Genomic DNA, 20,714 nt, shown 5'->3' on the forward strand with positions numbered 1-20,714 from the left:
CAAGATCATTTCACGGATTGGCTAGTTTTTCCAAAAAATTTATCAAGGATTTCAATAGCAATGTTATGGCTTGGATCAAAGGTTATGACTCTCGAAGTTGCACTACTTTCATGCAAAAAGGGGGGTCGCAAGGGGAATGATAGGTTCCCAAAAGATGGAAGGCAAACATTATATTCCATGTTTGAAAACTACAGAGAGGTAAAAGGGTCTAGAAGCAAGGAGAAGAAAACTAAAATATGTTATAATTTGTTTCTTGTTCCATTTCATATTTCTATTATGTAAAGCATATCATATTTCTATTATGCGAAATAATCTATATTAAGTCTTGTTTAAGCTAACACCTATTGGTAGTATTAGTAGTTGTAAATCACCCTTAATTTAGAGAAAGATAATAAATTATTATTTGTGTAAGTTGTTAGTTGTGGTTGTATTATGCTAAGAGCCATGGTAGGTCCATGATGGGAAATGCTTTAGTTAGTTTAAGCATGTCTCGATCCTTTGAATGAGTCTAAATCTAGAGTTTGTAATCTCTAACCTAGGGATTGTAACCATCACAAATAGCTCCCATAGGACTATATAACCGAAATAAATTTATGGTCCAACTCTTTAAAACAAATTATCACGTCTTATTTTGTGTTATGGAACAAACTTAACCATAATTGCTCCATCTTTCAATTAATAAAAGTAAAAGTAAAAGTAGTAATGGTATTCAATCACGTCTTATTGTGTGTTATGGACAAACTTAACCATAATTGCTCCATCTTTCAATCAATAAAAGTAAAAGTAGTAATGGTATTCAATCATACTTATCTTTGGAGGGGTAAAGACCAACGTAGAGGATGAGGTACTAAAAAAAGTTTATTTCATACTCTCAACTTACATTCTCTAGATGATAATTATGATCATCATTGTAGTTGATTCTAAATGCATGACGAAACCCTATCAATTTTACGCTCTACTCAATTAGAGTCATGCTACTTTAAGTTTCAAAAATATCTTGCTCAAAGGCTAATTGCAAACTATATGATTATGCCATCATCTACCATGGTCTACGAGGGATCCCTTCCACAAGCTTGTGTACCATTCTAAAGGGTGGACCCTATGATAAACAAAAAATCATGTTCCTATCAGTAAAATGATCCCGTAATAGGTTAGTCTCATATGAAGTAAGCCGTATGACTTTCTTTTGCCTATCTAATTATACGAAAACTTTTCCGACGAACCTAACAAACTAACTAACTATATATATATGAGCTAAGCAAAATGAAGTAAGGAAAATATTAATAAACTCTATCAACGGGTCACATTATCCATTTGGATGGAGTGGGCAGGAACTCTTATCCAAATGGTTGAGATCACTTTGAACCCTTGCCCGGATCCATAAATAATGCAAAAGCAAAAGAATTGCCACGTCTTCAGGTAGCATAGCCATTTTAAATGATGTTAATTATTTTGCATTATCCGAATAGTGTTGTAATAATTATTAAGCATACTACTTATATCTTTCAGGATTTAATTACAGAAAAAACGGATTCAAAATTATAGTTTCTTATGGTCTAAAATGAGTAAATTATGATTAGCCCAGATCCTACTTGTACAGCTGGAATATGTAATTTTTTGACCTACAAATCCTTCTTGTCGGCTAAATTTTGAGCTATTATGGAATTAGTAGCCCACTCATGCTGCTGTTAATAAACTGCAAGTGCACAGATTTTGTAGCCTAAGTATCAAAGATTTTCGATTTATAGCCTATTTATGAGGATGGCCAAAATCAATGTACATAAGAATAAAATTCATGAACAATCAATTCATTACTTCGAATCAGGAATCGGGTAATATGTACCATTCCAATTCCCATTGTTATGCCATGTAGCTGATACAATTGAAAGAAAAAGACATCAAATATCCAAAGTTCTTAGCCAATCAACACATATATGTCCATAATTTCACAAGAACACCATAATACAGATGACTTTACAAACACAAACAATTTAATCTTTGTCCTCCCACACCCAACATCCAATGTTCAGCAATTTGTACACTTCTTGCTATCGATAACTTAAAGATTCTAAGGGAAAATATATCATCTAGTGAACCTCTGAAATACCATATATAAGTACATATTGTCTTCATCATAGAACAATATTCCCATGCACTCTCTAGACCTACATGTGTGGTGTAATGCAACATTTCAAAAGCTCAATTTACTTTGAATTTGCATTGTTGGAAAAATCCGATGATGGCAACTCAATGACTGGAAATGAACTGAATTCCATATTGCTTTCGACCTTCCCAGCAAGAGGTTCACAAACATGAATTTCAGAACATATGTCATTTGAATCTAGATATTTCTCCATGTTTGTCAAGATGATAGGCCCATATTCAAAGACAAGTTTCTTACACTGCTACGAAAAAAAAGATGTCAAATTATGCTGATGTCAACACTTTGTATTATATCAGAATATAAGCAATGTAAAAGGAAATTGCGATCTTACTTCTTTTGCATAAGCTGGCACCCGTTTGCAACTGTCAAGCATTATCTCAATCACTTTCATCTGGAAATTTGGATAGAGATTCAAACTTGTTAATGTTTTATGAGCTAAAAACCAAATTACATGGGCATCAACCCTTGCACCAGTCATCCAAGAAATTCAGGCCTACAGTCCTGTGCTTTGAAGTACACAAATTACCTTGGTTTCAGGGTCTTCTAACTCTGACTTAATTTCAGAAATTGCAGCTCGGCAAAGATCACAGTTCTGCTGTTCCTTCAGAAAAAGAGAAGCTGAACCCCCACAAAAACTCATCTTTTGACAAAACTCTTTTGCATTAACAGTTCCAATCTCCATAAAAAGAAGTGAAGCATAGTAGTCAACCAGTGAATCACACTGTAGTAAAGAATCAACAGAAAATGCATCAATTTGTCTAGACCTAAATAGTTATTACATATTGATATATTCAATGGGAAACAACCATGTAAACCCAGCGAGGATTATCAAAGCAACGAACACTCTGATGCAAAGACAACTAAAAACTTTCTAGGCCTCCATCAAGAATGGTCTCCAGACATGAAATATCAAAAAGCATTCATTCCAACATATAGCTTATGTCAAAAAGTTAGATTAGAAATGAAACTAAAATTGGAATAACAATCATCAATTAGTTTTGAATACTACCTCAGTACTGAAAATTTTCAGCTTTGAACATGTCTGGTGCAACAAAGAAATGACCTCTGATTGAGTTTTATTCTCGTTGGCATAATTAATTGTCTCTTCTATAAATTGTTCACAAACTGCACAAGTGGTATTGTCACCTACATCAAATGGCGAAATCTCGTCGTTTCTGCTTACTTTTATACCTGAATCAATGTTGCCGTCTCCAGTACAAAGTCCTGTACTAATGCAAAGCTTGTCTTTGCTAAGATAATCTTGCAACATTGCAATTGTCTCTTCTATATACGTCTTTGACATTTCATCACACTGCAAATACCACAAATACAATGACATCAACACAATAAATATGACTTCATCAAAACTGAGATAGGCATCCAATAATATTTATTTTCCAGTGAAATTCACACCTGTGCACTAAAATTGGATGGCAGTGCTGTGCATATGCTTCTGGCAAGTTCCTCAATATTCTCCAATGTCTCTGGGTCTGATAAGACTTGTTCAGCTTGCTTGGAAAGCTCTACGCATGCATTACAAACTAATTGAGATGGAGCCCTCTGGAAGGCAAGAGTTTCACCACTTCTAGAAATTGTATCCCTCAAAGGGAATCCAGATATGTAGGGTGCAAGTAGTGACATTTTCAACAGACCTGCAATAATATATATTTGTCAAGATAAAGCTTAGAAACATAAAGAAAATGTATTTTGAATATCATTATCATTGGTTTAAACGAATTCCATTCATGTGACTCTAGGGAAATCAATTGCACAAACCAAAATGCAAGTTTGATGGAAGGCATTATGAGCTTTGAAAAAATTCACTAGTAATTGATCCATATCATTTAGAATCCTTACGGGATGCAAATTTTGAGAACCTAGAAATGCCTTCTACTGAAGTAACCTTTGAGACATGGACTAGGAAAAAACAAATTATGCTATAAAATTATAAATTATATACAAAATATTGTAACTTATATCAAGAAAGCTTATTGGGCAAGAAACAACAGCATTATGGACAAATGCAGATACTTTCAGATATTTAGTTCAATGCACAATGACATTCGTCCTTACATTCCACTGAGTTCCTTTTGGGGAGACATCAAACAAAACAAGGTAGTTGGTCCCTAAATATACAGACGTGCATGCAACTGACACACACAAAGATGTCTGAATCACTGAATGCATACCTAACCCAATTACTTTTGAAACTTTTTTACAGACCAACCGCATAGAACAGACTTACTTTGGGACCTTGATAATAATTATGACAAGTCAAGGATATATCAGATTACCTTCAGCAAGTCTCTCTTTTAAAATCGCAATCCTGGGCAGTAGTTCTTGCACATCTTCGCTCAAAACTACTCCATGCAAATCCTCCCTAACTAAGATACTATCTCCCACATCAGAAATTTCTTGTGTTATCATCAGTGGCCCTGTCTCAAAAAACAGAAAATGAGATTTGTCATTCTTGTACATATAGGAACAAAAGTTTAAATAAAAACCCAGAGAGTGAACAGATTATCATTATTTCCCTAAGGATGGGTGTCATACCTCAATCAAAATGTCATTAAAAACAAAAAACACAATTTTCTGGAAGTATTGAGAAAAAGAATACCCAAACAATGCTTATTTAGAAAATGAACCCACCAAATATGACAAAATAAAAAATGAAATCAAACAAAAATGAAAAACATCCCCCTCTAAAGGAACTGGAAGTCTAACCCGTTGACATCGTTACACCTTTCATTGTTATTTTGCTGTAGATCAAAGCTCGGGTAAACATCTGGCAAACAAACTTGTGTGTTTACAGCATTTTTCACACTCTAAACAAGGAATATTGTCCTCCAAAAACTTACTACAAGATTCAATATCTGTATATTAAATTTCAAGATCAAAATATTAAATATGCAGTATTTACAATTTCACCCAATCAGCTCCAGCACCTAGTTCTGTTGATCGTGATATAAATTCTGTAAGCTCCTGGGAGTTCAGAGCTGGATCTTAAGTTTTGCTTGCTTCTCATGCTTGGCTTTGAACAAATACCACTACTTGATTTCTTTTTAAAACAAATACCAAATACCCATTTTTGGTCACACATAAGAAAAGCCCACGATACATAAGAACAAAGAAACATGAGTTGAAACACAAAAACAAGACATTTACCTCATTTTTTAAACCAAATATAATTGCTGAACTTTTATTCTTGATTGTCATTGCAAATAGAGCAGAAGATCAATCATTGAAAGTTCCAACGAGGTTAGATTGCTATTTCTACATGTGTGCAAGAGCCCCCATTCAATGCCAAGGAGATTGTGGAGGAACATTATTGGATTGAAAGTAAGTTTTTTTTATTCTACAAACAAACAAAGTAAGTTCGATGAAAAAAACTCATACACAATCTAATCCGGAAACACTCAAGATTAATAAAACTCTTTTGTTTTGTTTTTCATTCTTTTATGTTTCGAGTTGGGATAAAAACATTTGTTTATTTTTCATCTGTTTAGAAAGTGTTGTTTTTCAAACTTGTTGCCATATAGATTACAATGGCAGCCAGTTCTCACTCTATGGGTCAACACTGCTTGAAAAAAATCCAAATTCATCGTTGTGTAAGTATGTTGACATGATACAGTAAGTTCCAAGTGGTGGAGATATGTTTGGATTTGCAATGCATATGTTGTCAAATATACAACCTCATGTAGTTAGGTGAAAGCCCGTAGTTGTGGTGTTCCTTGGCATTGGCATTAGATGCACTTTGCCAACATTTAGTTTGTTGGAATGTATTAGAGGGTAAGAGACGAAGTAGTTGCCCTTAGAACAGGTCCTCCTTTAGCAAAGAAAGGATTGCGATCAAGGAATATCCCAGTTTCCAATTTCGTTGCATTCCTTAAGTTGTGGTAGTGAGCCACCCATTTTTGGCCACACATGAAGAAAAGCCTATACACATAAGAGAACAAAGAGTCAATTGAAAAAGGCATTTCAAAATGAATCTTGACAGATTGTTGATCAAAACATTGCAAAATGTATCTATGTGAATAGCGTGTTTTTCAACACTGTTCAGTCACCATATTGGCCAAAAAATTTAAGGAAAATCAGAAGCTCCAACAAGGTACAAGGGCTTGGATTTTCAAAAGGTGTGCACATAGCACATTATTGCCAAAGGAGATGTAACTTGTAGAAATTTATTGCAAACCATTAGGAGTTCATGAATCAAGACATGGGTATTCATTATTTCATACCAACAACCCTTGATCAATGTGATTGCAATCTCACCTAGAAGGGGAATGTTTTTTAAAGTCGCGGATTGAGAGGGGTAGGTGACAAATGCAAAATTTATTGTGGAATCCTCAGACGAACCCTTGCACAAATGGCATCTAAAAACGTCGTCCAAGTCAGAATGGACAATGCAAAAAAATTTGAGAGTGGTTGGTTTGTTGGTTGAGATAGGCATTCACACATCTTTTGGACACCTTGTGTTGTCCACTTGCTCAACCTAATGTTACAAAAGTTGTGGGTAGGACAAGAGATCCAAGTATTCATCATCAACCACATATTGTAGGCTATATTTAGATCATTCTCAAAATTGGAGCTATTGAACATAAGTGAAACAATGCAATTTTATGCTTCATTTTAGCAATTTTTATTTTTAATTTGAGTATGTTTTCTTCTTTGTTTTATTTTATTTTATTTTTTTGAATAGGTTGTTAAGACTCAATCAACCTCCAACACAGCCATCTTGAGACAACTTGTGAAGATGCAAGAGGCACTTTTGAGCATGGAAGTTAGCCAACTTTGGTCTATATGGAGGCAATCCAATAGTAAATGAGCAACGACTGTTATACAAGTGATCCTAGATGATACTTGGTGGGATAATGTGGAATATTTTCTTAGTTTCGTCAGGGCGTCATGAGTATGATTTGTTTTACTAACATGAATAACCCATGGTTGGAAAAGGTAATAGATGGCATTGACTCAAAGATTGAGAAGATCATCATGAATTTGTAAAATCCTAAAGAAATTTTCTTGAAATAGGCATAAACAATTCTTGTTGAAGGGTGGAATAAAATGACCAACTCATTGCATCTTGCCTTTCCATTGATCCCAAAACATTACAGCACCAAGGTCCTTTCTTTGCTAAGAAGGGTTGCACCATATGGAGATGTGGAAGTCAATGAAGGGTATAAGCTAGCATTTGCTAGACCAATCCCTAATCATAGTGTAGAGGATCTAGTTATCAATGAGTTTGTTAAGTTTGAACACTCCAATAGTCTAAGTATTTCTACTCATTGTGACAAGTATAAAAAGGAGATGCTCACAGTCGATGGTACTTTGATGGCCAAACATTCCAACATCTATATCCTCTCACAATCAAGCTTTTATAAAAAATTGATTGCTCAAAATAATCGGATTAATTATTCAACGATATACAACCGTAAGTAAAGAGTTTACAAGACGACATTCTAAATTAAGAACTAATCGTTTAAGTGAAAACTAAAAAGCTAAAAGCTAAATGACCATTAATAAATAACTAAATAAAGCTAATTAAAATATAATTAATATTCTAATACCCTCCCTTAATGGTCATTCTATCTACTAACTGCAAGTCTTTTGATCACAAACGGAAAGAACACTCTGCTGCGAAAGAGACCCTCCAAGGATCTGCAAAGTGTTAATGATCAAGAATACCAGAATCTATCCAACCTGAGGTTGGGTAACCAAACTGAAACCTGAAACCATGATTTTGAGGAAAAATTGGCAAACCGTCCAAAATTGAAGATACAAATCATCATAACCCTAAACAAACGATTTTTGAGGAATAAATTGAACAAAACCCTAAAGCGTCCCGCGGCAAAACCCCAAACATCACGCGGTAAACACCAATCATCACGCGACAAAACATCAGACATCACGTGGTAAAATATCAGATATCATGCGGCAAAACACCAGACATCACGTGGCAAAACACCAGACATCACGCGGTAAAACATCAAACAGCACGCAGTAAAACACCAGACATTACGTGGTAAAACAGCACTCCTTGATTTTTGATGAAAAATCAAGCAAAACCATCCCATGATTTTTTGTGGAGAAAAATAAAAAACCTACAAAAAAAATTCAAGAAAAAATCGTAAAAACCCGGGTTTAGGGTTTAGGGTTTAGGGGGACCTGTAGGACAAGAGGCCTTGGCCTGAAAAATATAATTTGTGGAAAAAAATAAAACCCAGAAATAATTTTTTAGGAAAAAATTATTAAAACCCAAAAATAAATTTTTTTAAGGGAAAAATCATAAAAACCTGGGTTTGTTTTTAACCCAAAAACTGCACCAAACAAAAAACGACCCAGAAAGGCCCTATATGCGGAGAAAAATGCCGAAAAAACCAGAAATCGCAGAATTCACAGAAACCCACAGAGCCGTCATAGAAACCCGTCGTCGTGCGGAAACAAATTTGGCAGATGCGCAAAGACAAAAAAAACATTTTGGCGTCCAAAAATCACGACGAAATAAATCACCGTCGTCGTCAAAACGCGAAATCGCGAACAATCTGGAGGAAAAAAAAACTTGCCGAAATAAAATAACTTGTCATCATGCCCAAATCCTCCGCATGAAAAAAAAAAAACATTAAATCCGTCGCGCGATCAGAACACGGCAGAAATAGTTTGAAAAGTCGACGCCGAGAAAAAACATTGTAGGAAATCGGCGAGCGGAAAAATCACGAAAAACCCCTGCCAAAAAAATTAACAGTTCACGCGCGGAAAATATGCTAGCATCGAGGGAAAAAAAACGAACCCTTTCATGGTCGTAGGAAATTGCGGCCCCTAAGAAAATGACAGTCCGACTGCCGAAAAACTGCAGAAGGTTTAAAAATCCGTCGAAGACATGCAGATCACGTAGGAGAAACTTAGACGGAACCCATAAGGTAAACCCATAAGGTAAACCCATACAATTTCCTCTCAACGAAAAATAAAATTTTCGACAATTGCAAACTTGCAAAACAAAATTTTCAAACCCTCGAAAATTTTCAGAGGTCAAAATCCTCAACGCGAAATCTCTCCAATTCAATTTTTTTTCATAAAAAAAAATCTCTCAAAAAAAGTTTCTAGAAATTATATCCAGGTAGGACCTACAAATTTTTTTAACCAAATCCTGACAAACCCCATCAACCTGCTCTGATACCATGAAAGATTGATTGCTCAAAATAATCGGATTAATTATTCAACGATATATATCCTAACTGTATATAAAGAGTTTACAAGACAACGTTCTAAATTAAGAACTAGTCGTTTTAAGTGAAAACTAAAAAGCTAAAAGCTAAAAGCTAAATGCCATTAATAAATAACTAAATAGAGCTAATTAAAATATAATTAAATATTCTAATGCTTTATAGCAAGTTTTTTTATTATTTATCTAAAACTTCTTTAAAATTGAATTTCCTTTCATTTTGAAACATATTTTTCAAGTTTGAAGCTTGATTTAAAATTTTTAACTCTAACTTTGCCTCAATAGATTGCCAATTCATTTTCATTTGAGTGGAATTGATGTACACACTCCGTCCATTCAATAAAGCACAACCAAGTGGCATCAAAACACCCAAAGGAGTAAGTTTATGAACATTTCAACCTGTGCCTTTTTTCACACAAACAAAACAACTACAAGGAACAGACAATGAAGTTGTGGGATGCAAAGCTGGAGCAAGCTGACTTGAATGCTTCTGCTGCCCCACAACCTTCATTTTTTGAGTTAAATGCCAACACACTTTTACTGCAGGTGCTAATGGCACTCCTTGTAGTTCTTCTAATGCACCTACGCCATCTAATGTCAATGATGATGGCTATGCTCTTTATGAAGACTCATATGACAATGGTTGCTGATTTTATTATTTTAATATGTTCAATGAATTACTATCATGGCATTTGAGTTTGACAAATTGGCATTAAAATACTGTTTTTGCGGTTGTATGGCATGTTATGTGGTGTTTTGAACTTAATTCTTGTTTCTAGGCTAAAACGTGTTTATATTTATGATTTTTATATGTTCTTTGTATAGATGTACCCAAAATGTCCCTCATCCCCATAAAAAAATTACCCAAACCGAAACCAATAACCAATTTCCAAGAAGTGTTACAAGAAATGTTGAGTCCTTGGCAAACTTATTGAGTCCCAAGGCAAACCTACTCTGTCGAGGCCCACAAACTCAAGGGCAAATCCTAGCGAGTCTGGTTAGACTTGCCAAGTTTGACAAACCGACCACATTCATTGAGTTACAATGGTTAGCCTTGACAAATATCCAACACACTCGTTGAGTTGCAATGGTTAGCCTTGACAAATATCCACCACACTCGTTGAGTTACAATGGTTAGCATTGACAGATATGATCCCATCTCATGGATTCTCAACTTGATATTTCTTCCCTTGTAACAGTCTAAATTGGTAACTATGAGCAATGTCATTCGAACATAATCTGCTACGAAGTTGTTGTCTTATTCCCTTTCCACTTCCAGGCAAAGCCACAATTGGTTTCTCACAATTTTGTTGTTATGATACTAATCAATATTCATGGGCAAAAGCACCAAGCTTCACTCTAAACATGATCACCTCCACCACAAAAGGTGGCTCATACACACTCCCACCACTGGATGTGCAAGAATCTGCAACTGTGGTGTCTCATGCCATAAACATGGCCTCTGTCCTATGTGTGAGACTCTAGGGAACTTCGATAATAATGCTGATGTCAGCCATTTCTTTTGGTTTGACGAGTGTGACAAATGCAACAACCACAAAACAATGATCTAGTAGCCTCCAGCCCAGGTGCCAACACTAATCTGCTCCTTGGATAGAAAACATTTGCTCCTTCAAATCCTTTTGTACTCATTTGATCAATTTATCTGTGTATGTGATAAATGTAGTTTGAAATTGATTAGTTTATTATGTCTTTAAAATTGATTCAGCAAAGGGGGTATATAAAAAGCTTTAAATCCTTAAAAAACTTCATATTTCATTGTTTCTTCAATTTGATGTCTGAGTCAAAAATAAGCCTGCCAAGTTTGTGTCAAGTTCGAATTTGGTAACTCTAATTCCAAGCCTCTAAGTCCATCATAGTCATGCCAACTACATTTCCCAATACATGCTACATTTTATTGACGTGTACAATACTTTAGTTTGCATTAGCATATTAATGAGATTGAGAACTCTAGTGTTTGTTCATTAGAAACAGCATTCTGTCTTTGTGTTTCCAAGTGGCATCTTGACGTCCCTAAAACTTGCGGACTTCAAGGAGACTACCCCCTTTTTCAAAGCTGGACAGCCAGCTCCATTTGGTGCATAAAAATTGAATGGATAACCTTAAAAACATAAAACAGAGAGGAATGTCATTGCAAATTCAATAGTTGCATTTATTTTTTAAGATTTTTACAGCTTTTAGTTTGTTTAAGACTTTAAGTTATTTAAATAGGTGCCCCCCTGCCATTCCTAAACTTTGTCCCCTCATCCCTGCATTCTTCCAGTCAGGAAACTTGGAGAAACACTCAAAAAAATCCTCAAATCAAGAAACATAAATCTTTGTACTAAGAGGGGACGACCAAATGTTTCTTTTCAATGTTGCCAGCACTTTAATTGAAACAAAAATAAAAAGAAATAAGACCAATTAAATAATATATATGGCATGTCATCACTAGTACACAAAAAGATCTACCCTCTAGGCAATGAGGGTTGAAAGCTGGAATGTATATTAATGCAAAGGTAGATCGTTTTAAGATGTGCTGGTCTTTGCAAATGGAACACTCTGCAAGGAATGGTAAAGTAAGAAAAAGGAACCTTATGCAATGTCAATATGTTCAAATAGGATGTGAAACTTGTGATTTCAATGCATGTTTAGTTCGTCAATATGTTCAAATAGGATGTGAAACTTGTGATTTCAATGCATGTTTAGTTCATAAATGATCACTGATCAGTCATTCTATTACTGAACATATTGCATTGAAGAAAGTTAAATGTTCTTAGTATTAGTAACTAATTCACAAAAAAATCTAGCCTCTAGGAAATAAAAGTCAAAAGATAGCACACACATTAATGCATGTCATGTTGATCTTCACAAATGGAACAATTTGCAAGAATTGGTAAAGTAAACAAATGGAAACTTATGCATAATTCATATATTCAAATATGATGTGAATCATGTGGCTTCAATGCATGATTGATTGATGAGTAACTAGTCATCCTATCACTAAAATATATTGCATTAAATATCTTTCTATGTTTTTTAGTATCAGTCTGAAGAATTATAATAGTTATTTGTTGAAATAATAGCTAGTTCGGATTATTTCGATTTCAATGTTGCCAAATGGCAATTAAAATTGTAAACAACTTGTGTGATTTATTCTCCTTTATTGTAATTGGGCTAGGACCCAAACATAACGTGTACAATTTAATGTGAACCCCAAAATAGGCAGTATAAGGCAAATCAAGCAATAACGCCATTATGGGGCAGGACCTATTGAGCGGTCTAAACAATATTATTATAAAATACATAAGCAAGCCGATTTGCAACTTGACACCTCAAGTCAAGTATATAAACAAGTCATTTGCATGGCATTACACACAAAATCATATATGTGAATTACATCTCTCAAGCTCAGCGAATTCCTTCGGCATATAATCACCAAATTATCTCTCCAGAAGCAGCGAATCATATACTTAAGGCAGCGATCCAATTCCATGAACAACGAACCAAGTCAGGGGGCAGCGGATCACATTCTTGATCAGCAAATTGACTCTCATGATCAGCGCATGGTCTGCAAGATAGCGAACAGTCTTCTTTGATATTGCAGATAAGTTTATACTACTGTTCGTACCCTAGTTCAGAATCGTCATACTGCTGTTTCTGATTTACATGCTGCTTCAAGTGTTAAAGCAAAGTTGTAAACTGATTACTGTCTAATATAGATTAAGATTTGTGGCTGGGTTTTTCACCTCCAAGAGGGAGGTTTTCCCAGGGTACCCTTGTGATCTGTGTGTTCATTGTGTGGATTTTGTTATTTGCTATCAGTCTGATTAAAAATTAACATTATTTAGATTCAATAAACCGACAAATTTGCTTCTGCTAACTTTTACTTGATTGCCTGGATAAATAAATTCCAACAGCCAAAAGCCAAGTTTAAATGTGCAAATTACAGAAGTAGCACTTTGAATTTGTGAAGATAATGTTGCACCCAGACAATTCACAGTGAATGAGTATAGACACCCCCACACCCGCAAGAATGATTTAGAAGATCTGAATTTATTTTCATTACACTTGATTCTGAACATCATACTTATAAAAATAGTATTAAATATATGGTTGGGTAAAATTATAATGCAACTTATTTCAAAGTGACAGCCTACAGATTTTGAATTAAAGAGAAACAAATATAATCAAATCAATCCTCACAAAAAACAAGTTCATGGGCATGTCTTCATCCCATAAAAAAATTGTCCTGGCTTTGTAACACATTATTAACACAGGAATCAAAATATACAACTAGGAGACCAAATTATGCATTATCTATACTCTCAACTATCTCAATAAACTTATTATCACTTGCAATACATTCCTATCATTTATGTGTACGGTAAATATTACAAGTACAACATTGTAAATAAAATAAAAGCAATTGAAACAAAGAACCTTAGGTCACATCAAAACAATGAAATTGCCAGATTAGAAAAGAAACAAACAGCTGCAAATCAAACAACAATTCACAACTAAGATGAAGTTATCTTCATTATATGCATTAATGAAAATGAAATTCATAAACTCACCAGAATGCTCAAAGATTACAATTTTCCTGGCATTTGCAACCGTCCATGAGAAGTAAAGCGCAAGAAAAGCAACCCACAAAATTCTCTTTTCCATTGCAACTGTCTTCAAGACACACAAACAAATCTGTGAGCCTAAATTTCCTGGGCACTTAAAAATGTAAAATGGAGAGCCTTCCCTCATACACAATGAAAACAATTGCAGAATAAACAAGAAGGTGACACCATCAATATATCACCCACATACCTGGCATCACTGTTTCTGTAACAAACATTCTGTAATTTTAGCAACAGCCTCAATTGGCCAAATATAGTCAAAGGGATTGAAACTTGAAAGACATTAAGAATCTATGATAGAAGCAATGATTACAACCCAAATACCTCTCCTAAGTTAATACATCCAAGCTAGATGAGCTACACAAACAAGCTTAGTTACATAAGAATGAAGTAATTGTCTGCACAGCAAGCAAATAGGCCTTATGCGTATGTCATGTACTCTAAGTCTAACTTTCCAACAGACCACCTACCTGTGGCCTAGAACTCGGCATATGCTCTTGGGAGTGAATAAAATAGGTACAAAATAACTATACAAACACACTGAGTCATTTGTTGCTAGAAGTCAAGAATATGCTCTCACGTTGGGATCCTATTAGGCCATTGTTTCCAATACCTTAAGAAAGCTGTATGGGTCATCTTGTGCCTGAGATGGTCCTACTCCTATCTATGTCTCTACCTCTGGTGACATATATCATTCTCCTGGTATCCAAGATTAAAATTTGTAAGATATCTTGAGACTTGAGTATGACTCCAAACTTATTTTAAGGGCTCCACATATTTGGGAGTTTTAGCTGAGTATGAGAATACATAGACCTTATACACTGTACAGTAATCTGCATACAAGACCTGACAATGAATCCCAAACAAACAAACTGAGTCCTTTGTTGCTAGAAGTCAAGAATATGCTCTCACATTCTGATCCTTAGAGGCTATTGTTTCCAACACCTTAAGAAAGCAGCGTGGGCGATCTTGTGCCTTGGATGGTCCTATCTATATTTCTACCTCTGGTTACATGTCTCATTCTCCTGCTATCCAAGAGTAAAATTTGTAAGATATCTCAAGACTTGAGTACGACTCCAAACTCACTTAAGGGCTCCACATATGTGGGAGTTTTAGCTGAGTATGAGAATGCATGGACCTTATCCACTATACAGTAATCTGCATCTATCACAGGATTCTAAGAGCTACTGTCATATGGTGATAGGTGAGATGACTGCCACCCTCTATCTTCCTAGAACTAAGTGTATCTGAATGCTGCTGCCATAATATATTAGGTGAGACGAATGTCACCCTCTATCTCCCTAGAACCAACCGTTCCAAACGCTGCTGCCATATGGTATTAGGTGAGATGAATGTCACCCTCTATCTCCCTAGAACCAACTAAATATGCATGAAAGTAATGTTCATTTTTTCATAATTAAGCCAAGTTGATACCCAAAACGCCCATCATACACTTTCTGTGGGCTTTAAAAAATTTACACTAAGGGAATGAGATTAAAATATAGTAATATACTATAATGAGGGACTCAAGTAAAGTTAAAATACAAAATAAGGTCTAGTTAAAGTTTATTTTATATAATTCCTCTCAAATATCAAAGGTCGTGAAGGAAATTTGAAGAGTTATGCCTTTTGGAGGAAAAATCTATTTAAGTTAATTTAACAGAGGCCAAGCAAGGAGGAGGCGTATCTATCAACCATTTTATTTTCTGATTTGTACTCCTTGTTGGAGCATTGGAATTTGGTTAAATTAACCTGAGGACAAAAACCCTCTAGATCTGGAATTGGAGGACAAAAGACCCTGATTTCCATCACTAGATTAGTGAATGAAAACCCGAGTCAATCCTTATTTGAAGAAAAAATATTGTAGTTTTTATTTGATATATTTGTGATTCAAATTATATCAGTATCATTCTATGCCCAAAGGGTTTGTACATTGGATCATCATATTGCTCTTCATTTGTTGTGAGACTCAAGGGCAGGAATTAGTGCCATATTCATATCTGTGTATAAGATATTGCAGGGAATAGAATACTGATTATACTAGGCTGCTTTGGCCACTCAAATAGGGCCCAGCACTGAAATTGAAGATCGCTCATACACAATTAAATATATTGCTGGTCGGTAGCTCCTTCAGCGCCATTACTGAAAATAAATTGTGTGTGACAGTTCATACTTTGTACCATCTACTGGGTCCGGTTTAACTGAGAATAGTGGCTTCTACAGCTCTATGTTTGGGCAACTTGCCCATGATCTGATAATAACGATTGTCATTGAAGGCAATCAGCTTCAACTTGGAAACATCTGATAGTGGTAGTGTCCATCCAATGAATAAATGAAGGCAGCATATTATGTGGGACTGCTGTGACTATGTAATACTCATGAAGGTGTGATTGTTGCAATTTATCTAATTTTATTGCATCTTTGGTTAATAAATATTAATGACATCAAGTGTTAGTAAATAAATGATTAGGATGTTAGGCTTAGAGTTATTTTAGTTCATTATGTTTTGTTCATTGTGTGCAGAAAGTTTCCCATTAGATGTTTGGGCTGGTTGTTTTCCAAAGGCTTTTATAGAGCCAATGTAAATTATTTGGGTATCAAACCAACTAAATATTATATTTTTGCACTGTTTGTTCAACCCACTGATGTCATTTTGTGGGCCAGTAGGACTGAAATATAGGACCTCACATTTGCATGTTGGGGGTCTCTACCTTCCCTTTATGGTTACCGGTCCCCTTTCTGTACAAAGTGTGACTCCTCCTCTTCCAACAAAACCTAAATGGTCTAAACACAAATTCTAAGCCTGACGATTGGGTGCCAATCATTTGGGTTAAGGATGATATTTATTTCATCAAACCCTAAATGAGAATAATTATCTCCGTTCTTTTCAGATTTCCGTCCATATTCTCCTCAAATTCATTGATCTAAACGATTAGAAAAGAGTTCAACGAAAAATCTGAGGCAAACGTATCAACAAAATTTAACTCCTGTAATTGAAAATATATATGCAGAGCTGTTATAACAAAGCCCTAGACAAGCCCTATACTTTTCAAATTATAAGCAGAATTGTGGACAGGATTGAAACAGAAAGATATAATCATATATGAATACTCACCTTCGGATATTTGTAGCAGATATTTTGCCTGAGATTGCCAGGAATACAGAGTACAGGTCTAGCCACAAAGTTTCTGCACGAAACGCGCAAAAATAAAGTAACAGTGGTCAATAAACCTAAAACCAAATATATACACCGTTTTATAATTTAATTCTTGCCTTGCCTTATTTAACACGACAGAATCGAAGAATTATATACATATAATTGGTATGGTGATTTGTCTTTTATAAAAGTCGTAAACCATTTGTGTGATTCCACGGGTTTATGCAAGCTTCACACATTGGACAAAATTTAGAAATTCTCTCTTTTGTGATGGCATTTTCTTCCTATTCCAATTCCATACACAAATGACAGCAAAGAGGGTATCGAAAATATCCGTTGATAGGTACTTGTTGGAAAGACCTGACATCTTATATTTGAAATGCTTTCTATTAATATTTATTTAGAAACACAATGTACACCTCCACCTACAAGATTAATGGGTATCTTAAATAAGATTCAAAGGAAATTGTAGAAATTGTGACATGTATGTTTATTAGATGAGGATTGTATATCTGTGCATGAAGCTACATCCAATCTTGTCTGAAGGGGATAACGAGTTTTTGAGCTTGAAAGGTTTTAGTATAATGTTGTATAAAGGTGTGGAGGATAATAGAAAGGGTGTTATAAGAGTTTGATATCATTAATTTTGACAAATATATAAAGTTATTTGATTGTTTAAAGTATGTAAAATTGACTTTGCATATTACATATTGTGAAGAACTTAATATATCTCTAAGAAAGTCTTTAGAACATATGTTAAAAACATTCCTCATCTTGCATCCATAAAAAATACATACATATTGTTTTGTATGTATACATTTCTTTAGAAAGAAGGTGTCGAGAATATTCACAAATTTGACAATCTTTGAAAACATGATATTGTTGTGAATGTTAATTGTTAGACCTTATTTACTATGGATTATCAATGCCCAAACCATTTTTAAGCGGATTTTTTGTCAACCACCATGAGTGATTGGAATCATTGGAACTAGTTGTAGATCATGTTTATACCATGTAAGTTTGATGTCGTGGTAGTATTTCATGACAATGAAGGGCACTAGATTATGTGGCTTACTCTCATTTTTGTAAACGATAGCAACAACAAGTGGCCAAGTGCACAATTTGTAGGTCCCACTATAACCCACAAGCTAGCATAACCTATCAAGTAGGTGGTGATTTTTGCATTGCATCAAATTAAGTGATGGTTTATCAAGATTCAATTGCATAGTGTTTTAGTCAATAATGAGCCAATGGGATTAACTCAAAAGCTATGTAATTAACCCTTACAAAGGATTTGCATAATTTAGCATAAACTTGTCGATTTACACAAAATAACATATTTGCCTCTATATTAGCCTTGTTATGCATTGCAATCAAGTCATTTGTAAATAACTGTATCAATGAATAAAATGAATATTCTTCATTAGCAAAAATATAAGTATTGATTGTAACATGACTCATTGCCAATTTGATAGTGTTTCTTATATTAGTATATAGGTTATGAAATTTAATTTGGCAAAATCCTTTAATCTACCCAAAATGGATAAAGGTATATGGAAAGTCCAATGATGACCTAATAGTCTAGCACACAACTCTTATGGTATGAATAAAATACTCTCAATTAATCCAAAATTGAAGGAAGTATTAATTAGAACAATAAGACCTATTGTGCCCTTTATTTTATCTTTATTAATCATTTAACAATTAATTGTGCTTTGTCCATATCTAAAAATTACTTTTTGATCATTGAGTGATAGGTGTTAGTGACCAAACATGTAGCTCCACATATCTTAAATACTTGAGCTATTAGTTCTAGAGTTAAGGGTATGTCGTCAAACTTATGTAAACAACGTTTATGATTAAACTATGACACAAAAGGGCAAATAGGTAAGGATGCATATATCCACCTATTTTGGGCTCTGCAAAAGCAATGGGTAATTATTGAGATGTGTTTCTTGAAAAGGCTAAAGACAAAAATGGAATGAGCCTTAAGGGAAACCATATCTAAGATGTGTGAAACTCCTATTGAAATATCACTAGGTACTAATGTGTTTGTTTTCCTTGAATCAATGTAATCAATGGTATAACACCTTTATGAGAAGATGCAACAAGCATGTGGGAACTAGGATGTATTCTTCTTAATCCCTTAATATATGTGGTATGCTATCTTACTTGAAACATGGATTTGGTACTAAAAATAGTGCATGTTTTGTTGTAAATGACCTTTTATGAGGTTTTTAGATATTTTATGTTGGCAAGACAATTAAATCAGGCAATATAGCTGATCAAGTAATGTTGACATGGAGTTGTGAACTAGTGAGATCACAAATGTGGGACTTCCCAATATAATAATCAACAATAACACTCAAATGAATTTTGAACCTTTGTGGAAAGAAAAATAAAACCACATTTAAACCATTATATCATGCCAATATTGGTAGCCAAATAACTCCATTTTAACTACCAAGTTTAATTTTTTATGTTTTCTATTAAGAGCGGTAGTGTGATAACATGTTGAAATAAATTGCTAATGGGTGCCTTTATTAATAGAGAGGTTTTGAGGGGTAACTATTTGTTGTTTGGGTTAGGGGTGATGTTGTGGTTTCAAGGGTTGTTTTGACTATTTTGTGGGGGATGCTTCTATTCTTGGGGTTTGGGTGGTTGTTGTGATGATTTGGTTTGGCGTTGGTGGTGTTGAGGGTTTGTGTTTGGTTGGGCCAAGCTCCTTGATCCTTAGCTTTGTGCTTCCTTTTATATATATATATATTTATTTATTTTTTTATTGATTTTTTAATTTTATTTTTATTTTTATTTTTATTTTTTATTTTTTATTTATCTATTTTTTTATTTTTATTTTATTTTATTTTATTTTTTTGGGGGGGAGGGGGGGGGGGTTGTTTGAGGGTTTGGTGTTAGAGGTCTACTTTTCCTCTACTTGGCTCTGCATGGCCTTGCATGGCAGAGATTCTTTATTGAAGATGATTCCCTTCATTGACATTGTTAGGGGGGAAGGGTTGTCTCTAAGTAAGACTAATGATTACGGCCTTGATGTGAATAAGCATGGCTTTAAGGCAAGTTCTTCATAGTATGGAGGTTTTCAGCCTTTAAGGGTGAATGGGTGTCTTCTGAGGAGCGATCATAGGCCTATGCTTGTTATCCAGCCCGAAATTGTTGAGAAGGATGTCAATCATCTCTCTAATCAGGATTTGATTTGCAAATTTGTGGGGATCAAGGTTTCTCACCCATTTTTGGAATCATGGGCTCGACGCACTTGGAACCCAAAGGGAGAGATGGAAGCGATGTTAATTGCCAACAACTACTTTTTGGTAGTTTGTTTAAGCATTTCTGATAGAAATAAAGCCTTTGAAGTGGGGATTTATTTTTATAATCAAGTAGGCTTATTCATTAAGCCTTGCCATGTCGGCTTTAATCCCATAGAGGAGTTACCATCAAGAGTCCCAATCTAGGTGTGGCTTCCATGGTTCCCATTGGAATTCTAGAAGCGTGTCATCTTCCATTCGATGGCATTGTTGCTTGGAAAACCAG

At 34.8% G+C, this 20,714-nt stretch overlaps 1 protein-coding gene across 1 annotated transcript; it reads right to left on the reverse strand.

Annotated features, from left to right (window-relative positions):
• Positions 1–1,792: 1,792 nt before the first annotated feature.
• LOC131027599 (uncharacterized) lies at positions 1,793–17,300 on the reverse strand. The gene is made up of 9 exons (XM_057957669.2): positions 17,285–17,300; positions 17,127–17,199; positions 13,958–14,060; positions 4,459–4,599; positions 3,578–3,816; positions 3,174–3,476; positions 2,691–2,885; positions 2,496–2,555; positions 1,793–2,402 (listed from the first exon to the last, which is right to left on the reverse strand). Exons 3-9 carry the CDS (start codon positions 14,049–14,051, stop codon positions 2,205–2,207), a joined length of 1,230 nt encoding a protein of 409 aa, XP_057813652.1. The 5' UTR covers positions 14,052–14,060; positions 17,127–17,199; positions 17,285–17,300; the 3' UTR covers positions 1,793–2,204.
• Positions 17,301–20,714: the final 3,414 nt, after the last annotated feature.

The sequence above is a fragment of the Cryptomeria japonica genome, chromosome 8 (genome assembly GCF_030272615.1).
Source record: "Cryptomeria japonica chromosome 8, Sugi_1.0, whole genome shotgun sequence".
In the NCBI taxonomy this organism is placed as follows: Eukaryota; Viridiplantae; Streptophyta; class Pinopsida; order Cupressales; family Cupressaceae; genus Cryptomeria; species Cryptomeria japonica.